The 12584-nt window shown below is 42.1% G+C and overlaps 1 protein-coding gene across 4 annotated transcripts in view; it reads right to left on the bottom strand.

The window, feature by feature from the left end:
- Nucleotides 1–12584, bottom strand: part of CTNND2 (catenin delta 2) — a 751200-nt gene that overhangs the window by 178265 nt on the left and 560351 nt on the right. For all 4 annotated transcript variants that reach the window (XM_036225698.1, XM_036225697.1, XM_016163669.2 and 1 more), the window contains one exon: nucleotides 7422–7635. In XM_036225698.1, coding sequence (XP_036081591.1) covers nucleotides 7422–7635 — 214 coding nt within the window. The remainder of the gene's footprint in view (nucleotides 1–7421; nucleotides 7636–12584) is intronic.

The raw sequence follows: 12584 nt of genomic DNA, 5'->3' as shown, positions 1-12584 counted from the left end.
TGTGCCACTTGGTTTAATTTACAAAATGCCCACCAGGACTCCAAGGCCGTCACCAAAAAGCCCCATAAAGATGGAGGAAAGGCTATCTTGACAAAAGGCTTATATCCTGCTTTGGAGAGATGATCCAGCCCTCTGGGTGAGCATAGTAAATAAGATAAGAGTGGAAAACAGGCTGGAAGATGTCAGTGGGAAAAATATTTCCCCTCTGTTTCAATGTCTCCTTCCATGAAGGGTATTTAATTAATGTTACACCCCAGACTTCTTTTGAAATAGTAAGCCTATTCTTGGCTAACCAACCTAAAGTAATGCCTTCGACATGGTTTCTATCAGCAATGGAGATAATATTTAGTCATATTTACACTTCCTCTTATCAATCACACTGTTTGGAATGCATGCAGGGAAGACGATGTTCTTTATTAGGGACATCGTAGAGTGAAAAGGAGAATGGAAGGAGCAATTCAGCAGACGAGAAACTTCATCACGTTTCTGCACATTGCAAAACAGATGGAGGTGAGTCGGCAGGAGAAGCTGTGGGGACGCACAGCCCAGGAGATGCTCAGGGGGGACTCTGTCCTGATGACCCAACGAGGTGGTTAAATGTCCGGGTGGAACCCTAGGAAAGATTCATGCTCAGCGCAGGCGGGCATATGAGGTGTAGAAATGAGAAAGGCTACATACAAAAGGGTGACCGGCGGAAGGAAGCAGTCGCCTGCCCTGTCATGTTCCATTCCTGTCTAGGTGGAGAGAACACCCGGCTGCCGGAATATTACTGACCCCCCTCCCCTCCAGACCAGACAAATAAACAAAACAAACGACTCAGAAAAATGTTCTCCAAAGAGGTTGTTGACTGCACTGAAGGAGAGGTAAAATGCCGATGTGGATATGTGAGCCTTAGAGCAAAGCCCTCCTCGTTACGATACAAACAGAAAACAAATAGAAAAAAATGACGACAGATAAAAGTGAGATGATTCATGATAAAGAGAGAAAAAAAAAACCTTAGTTCTAAATAATGTCCTTAGAGAAATTCAATAACAGTTTATAGTCGATAAGTAAGAATAGAAGTTATTAAGAAATAACAGATTTTTTTAGAGTATGAAAATGACAATACTTAATAAAAATATTTCCTTAGATCTGTGCCACCAGAAATGCCTCATATCTAGGTTGAAGGAAATGTTAGATATTGGAATGTATGATAAACAGGCAAAAGCTCCAAATTATATAAGACAATATGAGAGAAAAAAATTCAAGCACTTCAAAATCTGACTAATAAAAATTCCAGAAAGAGGACATAGAAAACGAATGAATTTTGAACAAAAATAACAAGACACTTTTCTGACACTGAAGGGCATGACTCTCTAAATTAGAAGTGTCCAACACCAATGAATATTTTAAAGGCACAGACCTAGATATAGCATCATAGGCTTTTACAGTATCAAGAATAAAGTTAAATTATAAAAAATATTCATGAAAAATAATTTTCTATCCAGCCATCTCCAGTAAATAGCAATCATGTATGAAGATTTAATACTAACGTTTTCAGAATTTCATCTTCTAAGCACCTTTTTAAAAATTTTTTTTTTTTCAGAAATTTATAAGAGACTAAACCAAAAATAGAGAAGGGCATGGAATCTAGGAGACAGAAGTCCCAACCCAGGACACCTGTGCAGTAGAGCTTGAGGGCAATCATCCAAACCTGCCTCAAGGACAGCGGATTTTGGTAGTGAGATCTTTGGAAAGCCAGGAACTTAACGATGATTAAAATCATGGACAAAGCTGAGCTGGTGAGCATTGTAGCTGATGGAAGATCCACTCGGCTATGATGCCAGAAATGTACTCCTTTGACAAGAACCACCGACCGGACCACGCAAGAGGGCTGGGCTTGTAGGGTACCACATGGATCTCTTCTACCACCATAATGCAAGGGCTCACCTCTTGCTTTCAACTTCTTGAATCAAGCTACAGAAAACTTTGGAAGACTGACTATGGTTACAAGGTAGATTGAAAATACAGTCAGCCCTGACAATGCGAAAGTCAAGTATGACGACAGGGGTTGTGAATGAGAAGGGCGAACACATAGGAGCACTAACAGCCTTATCTGACCAAATAACGAGAGTTAATGTCTGCGTTAGACGGAAAAAATGGGGGCCTAATTTTAAAGTTATTGATTAAATTTGTAGAGGGACCAAGGATAATGAGCCCATCATTTTGGTGAGAAGGAGAAGATAACGTGAGTAATGAAAATGAGAAAAATCCTCCTCCATCATAATAGAAAGTCAGCGTGAAAAGCTTATGATCATTGATTTAGATAGAGTGAAATGAGCAGATTACTCAAAGACATGGAACAGCCAGGAGAAAACTAAAAAACAAAGCAAAACAAAGCAAAAGCTAAGGCCGAATGCCTCTTAGGGATCTGGGCAGAGGACAGATGAGGCAGGAACTGTTGTTTTCATTATAAGCATTTAAATACTACTATTTTTTTGACCATATATACCTATTACTTTGGGGAAAAAAATAAAAAGACAATACATTTCATTATCACCCTTGCTGCTTCCAATACTTCACAAGCAGTTGCTTTAAGAAGACGCATTACGAAACCAGGCTAACAGGGTCCTCTTTATTGTAAACGCAGCGACACTATTAAACTCTCGGGGATCTGCATTTACTTGCATCGCTTTGTTTCCCTTCCCAACGAGTGTGTCTGCTCCTCTCTGGGAAAGGTGAGCGACAGTCTGGATGTGGGTCTGCGTTAGTTTCCTGGGGCTGCCGTAACGGAGTGCCACGGACGGAGCGACTCAGACAATGGAGGCTCAGAAAGGAACCGTCTCGTGCTTCCGGAGACTGGAAGTCCAAGATCGAGGTGTCGACACGCGTGGACCCTTCTGATGACCGTGCGGAGAATCCGTTCCATGCCTCCCTCTGAGCTTCTGCTCATTGGCTGCCAATCCGTGGTGTTCCCTATCTCGTAGAACACCACTTCACCTCCGCCTGCATCTTCGCATGGCGTTCTCCCCGTGTGTGTATCTGTGTTCGAATTCCCCTTTTCATAAGGACGCCAGACTTACCTGATGAAAGCTCCATCCTACCCTACCATCCTAACTTAACTCATCGCAACAGAGTCACAATTTGAGAGATTAAAGGTTAAGACATCAACATATGAAATTTTGTGGGGACATAACTCAATTTATCACAGAGCCCTTAGGAGACTGGGCATTAAATCAACTGACTTAATGCCACTAAGTAAAATACTTAAACTGAGGCCTGTCTCCTTAATTAAAAAGAAAGACCATGTGGTTCTGCTGGGCATAAGATCAAAGAATTCATTCTGCTCTGGGAGAATGAGAACTCTTAGGGACACTTGCTTTCAATCAAAATAAAACTTATTTACTAAGTTTTATAGTTCCATAAAACCTGTTTTATTATGATTTGTAAAGCCTTCTGAAAACTTCAGTTGGGCATTTCAAAATTTAGGTTGATTATTTCCATATTTACAGAGAGAAAAATTGTATTAGTCAAGCCCAAAGGACATGTAGCATTTCTAATCGATGTTTATTTGCTTTGGAGCATTTCGAGTAATGGCTAGCATATAATGGCTTCGGCTGGATTTAAATAAAATTCTGGTCATCGTCTCACGGTAATTACTGCATAGGAAGAAAATAATTTATTGCCAGGCCTAACGAGCAGTTGCACAAGATATTCTACTATGAATAGACGGGAATGCAAATAGGCAGCTGTTTTTTTAAGCATGCACGATTGTGTTGAATTCAGTAAATGCATGTTAATACCGCAACGTTAACATTTTATTATTGTTTGCCAAGAAATACTCTGTAAATAATTGAAAGATCTGAGAGATCGTTTTTTTCCTTTAGTCTTTTACTGCTTACAACTGGGTGTTCTAGATCCTTCTGGATATATAACCTAGCTCTGACCGAAAATCTGGTTTATAGACATGCTTTTTTTTTTTTTTAAATCGCTAAAATATTTCTTTTAACTATACAAACTATCGTAGTTTGTAAATATATCGAGAGCAATTTAAAGGGTACTATCCGCTATCATTTTTTTTCACATTTGTTTTCATGCATCAGCCAATAGGCAGGAAGAAAGATGCAGCAGAAAAACTCCTGAGTATTAGTGGGGGGGGGGGGAGGGAGTCCCGTAATGCCCGGAGTCTCGCTCCTTGCTGAGCTCTGTATTAATGCCACTAAAGAATTACGAGGGAAGTAAAAGCCATATTTGCTACTTTCGAATCAGCGTTTGATTTAACTCGTGCGTGACTAATATTTACAGAAACGATCTGATGAGGGGCCTCGTGACAAGAGTGAAGTGAGCCTTCTTACTTTCACACTCTACCCTCCAGGGCCAGTGACCCCCTTGCCACTCTTCTTGTTCCGTTTCCAAAATGTGGACACGTTTGTCGGGGATGTCCCTTCTTAACGCCTAGCTGCCGGGAATGCATGGGTGGGGTGATTCAGAATAGGGACCCCGGCCGTCACAGTGGGCGCTGGCGTAAGCATCAACGTGGCTCTGCTGGTGCAGGCAACTGAAGTCCAACCGTGTGCACGCAGATGCCCGAGGCTTAGCACACACCTGAGCCCTGGACATTCAAGAGCACTCGAGAAATGGCAGCTAAGGAATGAATGAACCACGTGGACTCACACGGAAAGGCTCTCTGCACTCAAGAGGGTTCACCAGACTTTAGGGACAGTCTCAGGAGTGGAAAGTGAATAACAGGTTAAAAAAAAATGGAGCATTTGATGGCCTTGAGGTTAAAGTAAGGTAGCTGGACTAAAACGGCGGATTCCCAAAACTCTGCAGGAGCCAGAAAAGTCCAGGCGTTCACAGCTCACTGTGGCAGGTGGCCGTGTGCCGGTGCTGAAATCACACAAGACTCTCTAAGGTTCCTTGAGGTGCATTCGTTTGCCTCAGTCTCCTTTTGCAGCAGGCAGTGCGATCGCCTTTGTCTAGATTTGCATCGCTGATGCTGTGTCTAAACAGAAATCAGCAGGGCCTCCTGGGATTTCGCGGTACCCTCAGACTTCCACCAGCACGGCTATTTAGAATGCCTTGCCGCTGCGGACTGGCTTCCTTCCGTGCTGGAATGGTCTCATGGGTGCTCACTTCTGATTTCTTTCCTGGAGTGGGCGCTCAACCAAGGTGTTGGCTGCTTTTCAATCGTATCCATCGTGGCCACTGCAGAAACCATGAGCTTTGGCCTGTCGAAACGTTCTGACAATGTGATCTTTGAAAAAGGCCGACTGCAGGCCTGAAGTTCAGCCAAGCACAACACCACCCTGCCTCTGGAAAGGCGGAAAATATGTACTCAAGTAGCCATCGCTGTCCCTCTGAACAGATTTGGGTGTGACAGCTTAAGTGGCGTCATGGCAGAAGATAGCGTTTCCTCTTAGAGAGGAAGAGGACAAAGTCTTGGCCACCAGGACCTGCTGATGGTCATGGCATGACGATGAGTACAAACCTCTTGTTCTTCTCACAAGGAGCAGAACAAGAGGCACACATACTCTCTGTATATCAAGTACCAGCCTCTTCCTACGGCCAACGTTTCCATAGGGACGAAAACTGCCTGACATTCTAAAGAGTTTATCTGCCTCTGATATCTCCAAATGAGGCTCATGCAGACGTTTCTGAGGTTTCCAGGTGCAGGCAATCGGCGGCATCTGTCAGAAGCAGGGCCAGGGCAACGGAATGGCCGACTGTCAGTTCCTTCGGGCTGGCTTCACAGATCGGAGGCACCAGGCCTGCTGCAGGGGACAAGGTCATGCTGCCATCTCTTTTCTGGTTTAAGCGATCAATCACCTCGACCTTTTGCACATGGCCAAGTTTCCCTGGCAAGGAGATAAGGCACAACAGACGTCTCTGTGCTTCGAGACAGGGGTTTTGTTTTGGTAAAATCCAATTCTTCTCAAGTCGTGATACTGATGCAAACAGCGGGAGGTGTTCCTTTACTTCTCTTGGCCTCGCGTGTCCCTTGGCAAGGCCGTTCACGCACAGAAGGTCCGTGATGTGTGTTTTCCGCCACAGGCACCGAGCCCTTTCCCTTGCAGATGCAGCCCACAAAAATAAAGATGGATGGCCACAGATGCAAAGGCGGGGTATATGTTCAGTTAATAAACTCACCCCAAAACTATCCTACGCACCATAACATCCGCCTGCTAATGGTTTTAACCTCCCCTGACCCACGCCATCCCATGTTAGTTTAGTACAAAACATTTCCTTAATAACGTTGCAACCCTTACCAACTAATTTTTTTCCCACAAAAACAATTCTTCACTTAGAGAAAGAAAAAACAAAAGAGAAAACAGCGGGTCTGGTATTAATTCAAGCTAAGAGTGTGAACGAGATGTGACGGTATCTAAAAGGCTGTAAATTTAAGGAAATGTGCTGACGCTGGGAATCTCGACCCGAGAATCAACACGTAGTTATGACTCTCTCTTGAGTAATGAATTTCCTTAAATAAACAGTCACATAGGCTTCCTCAGCAGAGCTACAGAGAAATCTCAGAGCTGAGGCAGGCCAGCGGAGTTCTGCAGTTAAAAGATCCTCTTTGAGAGGGAACCTTGCAACCCGCTTGCGAGATACTTGCTTGAATGGGGTACTTGGGCGAAGCCCAAACCAAAGAGCAGCTAGGACAGCGATATATACAATCGAGAAGAGTAACCTGCAACCCTATACTGAGGCCACTAATGTCTTTAGCTCTCCAACAAGTAAAATTGCACATTTAGAAAGTGAGAGGTGACAGTGCCTGGCTTACGTTTACCGTGTCCACATGTATTCCAAGAAAGGTGTGTGTTAAATGCTGTACGCGCTCGCATGGTTCCACAAGGTGGTGATTTATAACGATCTCCATTTTACAACAGTCGCAAGCTCTACGCTCAGGGAAAGGGTTTCTGTCACATTCACTTTTGAAAAGTTCCTTAATATGTAATGCCACATGCCCGGGGGACTTCGTGGGCATGGCTATTTTATTCGAGAGAGGAACTGTTAAGTAAGATAAGCCGTCTGTTGTCAAGCAGAGTATAAACCAGAATTTATACCTAATCAACAATAACTCAGATACCTTGTTGTTTTATCAATCGTGATTAACACCATTTTAACAATGGCCCGTGGGTATCGTAAAGATGCCGCGACTCCTTCGAAATCAAATGACGAAGACTGAAACGTGACCACGGGACCTCGGCGTGGGCGTTGTGCATCAGCCTCTAATTGCTTAATGTGGTCATTCCGTGGGTGTCGCCCTTGCTGTGCCCTTCCTTGACTCGTCGTTTGCAAACACACCCTGGACCTGCCCGTGTCGTCGGCCCCACGTGGGGCCTGAACCCAACCCTAGTACTCGGCTAGTGCATCTGCCGCCCGGCCGGAGCACGGGACACCAAGCGTGCGTCCGCAGGGCCGGCGAGCAGGGCTCTCACCTGTGACCAGCTCCCGGATCTCCAGGTCAGTGGTCTTGCGGAGCAACCTCACCAGCGCTGGGATGCCGCCGCAGTTCTTCAGGGCGATTTTGTTGTCGTCGTTGGCTTTGCCGTACACCAAGTTTCTCAAGGCCCCGCAGGCACTGCGGTGGACTTCCGTCATCCGATGGTCCAGCAGGTCCACCAGGAGCTGGATGCCTCCCTGTCTCCTTATCTGAAAAAGCAAAGGACACGCCTTGTGCCTTAGAGAGGAAGCTTTTGCTCCTTAAACCAGGTTTTTATTTTTATTTTTTATTTTTTTCACATGATGTAGTTGCTGTAATCAATCACGCTGACCTGAATTAAGGCACAGGAAGCGGAGGGGGGGCACGTGATCGTTCTGCCGTATTTTATTGCCTCTACTTGCTTTGCTACCCTACTGCTAAAAACCCAAATGCATTCCCTTGTAAGCTAAGGAATTTCGGAAAGGTGAATTTAGCCTCCTAATGGGTGCTTCAGACAGTTTTTCTCTATAGAAATATGCCACACACTAATGGCATGAAGCAGATGGAAGAGCGGAATGCCTCTCATTCCTAAGACTTATCAGATTTAACCGCTGTTTCAAAGGGCTGCAGGATTGATGTACGGCATGTTAAAATTATGCTTAATAGGGACATGCGCCCAGCAGTTCAAAGGAAGCAGAAGCTAAATAAGAAACTGGAAGAACAACACAAGGATCTTCACCTGAGACGACCTGGAAAATAAAGTCACCCGCCATGAGCGCTAGTCTGGGCACTAGCACGTAGGTATGTTGTGCTTAATTTCGGTATTTGATTGATAAGAACAAAATCACATTAAGTTTTGGTGTTCATTTTACTCAGAGAGAATTTTCATTTTTTTGGTAAGTGAATTAAAAAAAAAAAAAACACCTTGCAACATGTGTCCTACATGTGTGTTCTTCCTGTCTGATTTTTAGACTTGTCTAATTTTTCACATACAAACCATTTTGTGGGGTCCTCGTTCCCAAAGCACTATGTGGACATTTCTTCATTTACGTGAAAAAATAACGCAATTCATGCAGTGAAATTATTTCATTTTTTAAACTTTAACGTCCCTAGGGATTGAAGAATTATAACTTGGTATGAAAGAACATAATTTGACACCTTTCCTACATAGATTTCTTCTTAAAGAAAATCCATGCCTCCCACGGATGTGCCTGGACACATGGCTAAGTCCCTGAACTCTTTCGAAGATGCTCGAATGCCGCCTTCTCTATGAGGCTGCTCCAACCACACTATTTAGAACCACAGTCAGGACCATACCCACGCCCCAATCCAGCACTCATGTTTTGCCTTCACCTGTGATAGGATTCTTCACAGAGCTGGTCACGTTCTGATTTCCTTTTTATGTTTACTGTTATTGCCCATCTTCTGCTACAATGTATGATCCTGAAGGGAAAGTCCCTTTGTTTCGTCCACTGATAAACCCCTATCTGTACCCCAAGTTCAAGGCCAGGCACTTCATAGATGTTCAATAAATGCTTGTTGAGTGAATGGGGAGAGAGAGTGTATTACTCATTACAGTAGTGTTCCTCAGATTAGCTAATGCTCAGCTTTTCAAAATTGAGTAATAGCCCTCTTTAAAGGGAATAAAAAAACCTTGTAAATAGCTAGAAATACCTCTTGGGGGCTACCTGTAGCAGTTTTTCTGGAACCAGCTGACAAATAAAATGAAGGCATGTGTCATTCCCATGAGGTGGGCCATCTGACGATTCAGACACGCCTGTAGGACTTATCTTCATCGTCGACAATATGAAAACAGAAAGAGCTGAAGCCCTCATAGAACTCACGGACTCTTACGTCCCTGATCTGGAAAGCACGGATGTGGTGTTTCGCATAGTTTACCTCCCCTGAGAACAGGACCAGGGCATAACGAGGGACGGCACAGGGGGTCGGGGCCATTAAGGGAGTTAACTTCTCTGAGGTGCCTGAGCAGCGGTGGTGAGAGCATGTGGGGAAGCCTAAAAGGGCTTATTGGGTCGATTAAAAAAAAGTGAGAAAGGACCTGAAAACGACTTTTCCACAACTTAGTTCTTCCCAGGGCCTGCTTGGCACCCACCCAAGAGAGGTGAAATCTGTCTCACTAAATGCACGTGCTCCATACATACTTCTGGGTTCTGACCACGTTGACTTCTTTGTCTAAGTGAAAAATCCTTTGGAAAGGATATTCTACTTGGACAAAAAGGTTAAACTGCGAACGTCGTTTTCTCTGGGTTTGCATGTGTGTACTTTGCAATTCTCCAGGTTTATTTTCGTAATGATGAAACCATTAAAAAGAGGTAATAAAGCCATTCTTATAGTTAACCAATTAGTTATCTATTAAAAACAGATGGTACAATAAATCTATTTTATCTATATATCTATATCTGTGTTAGCTCTACTACACATTACAGTTACTATTCCCAACTCATGATAATACATTTCTCATTCATATGACTTAATGAATTATGCCATTAAAATATTATTCCAAAGCATTAAAAGGGAAAATGAATTCAAAACACATAAATGCAATATCAATTCTTAATGGTATAATAAGAATACAACATGTTCAGTGTGACCCTAATTAATGCCATATGTCCAAATTTATAATGAAATTTTAAGTTCTATGTTAATCTACTTAGAGAAGCACAAGTAAGACGGTAAACTTTTTCTTCTGCTCTTACTTTCTGGGGTCACTGGATCATCAATATTAAAAACTTGTTTTCTCTGGGTTTAATTTTATCTAAGAATGTGACAAACCTGCCTTACTATCATAGTAATCTCCTGCAGGTCTGCACACACACTATTTGACAGTAGGAAATTTACTCTATTTGACATTTCATGAAAATCCCTGCGAGGCCTTGATATCCTGTTATTTACATCAAGAACATCTAGTTAGTACTATAGCCTAAAATAAATATCTACTATCTACGAAGGTGGACAGTGTTTCAATATTTAAAGGCTTCCCTGGATGTCAGTGCTGACAGAGTCTCTCTGTCTCTGTCTCTGTCTCTCTCTCTCTCACACACTTCTCCATGCTTGTATCCATTGGTTTTTTCCAGTGTGGCTGCACAGCTGACCCAGGAGGGGCCTCTCTGTGGGACGATGGTTTGACTGCTTGTCCGGATTGCCTCTGTTTCTAGTAGTGAGTACTTGTTTTACAGCTAACTGAGCAGATTATTTGAACTTGAATTTGGCTCAGGCAAATCTGTAACAACTATGGCTCTTTAGCAAGTTAACATTAAAACGATCCTCATTTAAATGCAGAATGAAATGAGGACACCATATCCTATTCTTTTTTTTTTTTTTTAACTTTGTTGTGGATGTGTCAATAGAGTAAGACTGAAAACACAAATAAGGAGAGGAATCTATTGGGGAAAAAAGCACGCATTTACGAAAACAATGGAAAATCTTTCAGAATTAATAGTAAGAGAATTCAGTAAAATACAAGCTAAAAATTTTAAAAATGAAAAGCTTTCTGAATATACATAAATCTACAGTTTACTTATATACTAAAAATAATCAGAATTTTAGTAATAAAAAGAATCTCATTTAAAATAGCTACATGGTACAGAAAACACTAAGGAAGTAAGCATAAGAATTAAGTAGTTTCTATATGAAGAAAGCTGCAGAAATTCATCCAGGTACTTAAAGGCAGATGTGAGTAAAAGCAGAAGTGTACCACGTTCCTGAATGAAATAATGTAGTATTGTAAAGATTTCTGCTGTGCCATGATTAATTTAAAAATTGAAGCAGTTTGAATTTAAAACCCAACTTATTTTAAAGCTGTTTTTGGACATAATGACTCTAAAGTTCATCTAAAAGAATAAATGTGGGGGGGAAAAATCACAGAACAAAGTATGGAAGGCTGAATATGTCCTAAAGTACCAATAAACAGAACAACATGACAATAGTCCAAGAATCAACACAACAAAGAGAAGAAAAATCCCAGAGAAATCCAGCCATCTACACTCCCTTAGGATATAGTCACGATGCAGCAGGGATTCAGTATTGAGAATTAATGAAGACAGGCTCCCCATGTGAGGGGGAAAATGACATTTGATTTCTTCATATTTCCATGAAACAAATTCCAGATGGATTAGAAATGTAAATATGAGCAACAAAAAAAGAGATCTAGGAGAACGAATCAATGAATATTTCTTACTGGGAGAGAAAGACCTAATGTTGATACTGAAGCCAGAGGTCATAACAAAAAAGACGGAAACATACACGCATTAGAAACGACCGTAGGTAGTGAGTGATAAACCGGGAAAAGTTTTGACAATGAACATGACAAATAGTTTATGTCCTTACTTTAGAGACACAGATGATATGACTGCCAGTGTCACACAGCAGTAGGTAGCAGAGTCAAGATGCAAACTGAGGCTCAGAGTCTGTGCTCTGAACCCTTACAATGCAATGCTTCATTCTGCAGGTGTTTATCCGCAAACGGACCGTGGAATGGTTTGCAGGGTGAGACCCTACCGTGCTGTATCACGCTGAACGTATTTCGCCTCACTTGCTATCATCACGCGGCATAATATTTGTGACATTTTATCCAGATCAATAGACACAGGAGTTGTTCATTGACTTTTATATTTGAGACGTGCTCCTCTGTAGGACCACACCACAATTTCCTTTTCTAGTCTCACGTTGATGGCTATTTGGTCGTTTCAAGCATTCTGCTTATATGAGCAATGGTGCCGTGTACATCTGCATGCACAATGAAAGAGTTTCTCCAGAACACACACTTAGGACTGGTGGTCTAGATTTTGCATATGGTGTGGCCCAAAAGGTCATACTGATTTACTCCCAATCAGGAGAGAGTAAGAGTCTCCTTGACCATACTTAGCACTGTTGATTTATTTTTAACCAACCTACTGAATGCAAGATGATATCTCTTTTTTAGTTGTAATTTGCATTTAGTTACTAGTAAGGTTATTTACTAGTAACCTTATTACTAGTAAGGTTAAGTCTTTGAGTAAACTCTGCAACAAAGAGGTGTAGAATCTACTTAAATAAAATTTGTCTTTTACTGAGCAATATAAACAAAACCAATCATGAGTATAATGAAACACCTTGTTCACGAATTAGAGCAGATACTGAGAGGGCCAGGAATTCTCCAAAATGTACATACAGTTTTCAA

This window comes from Rousettus aegyptiacus, unplaced genomic scaffold (genome assembly GCF_014176215.1).
Source record: "Rousettus aegyptiacus isolate mRouAeg1 unplaced genomic scaffold, mRouAeg1.p scaffold_m13_p_8, whole genome shotgun sequence".
NCBI classification, from domain to species: domain Eukaryota; kingdom Metazoa; phylum Chordata; class Mammalia; order Chiroptera; family Pteropodidae; genus Rousettus; species Rousettus aegyptiacus.
The sequence above is the reverse complement of the archived record's forward strand: the minus strand, read 5'-3'. Positions and strand labels throughout refer to the sequence as shown.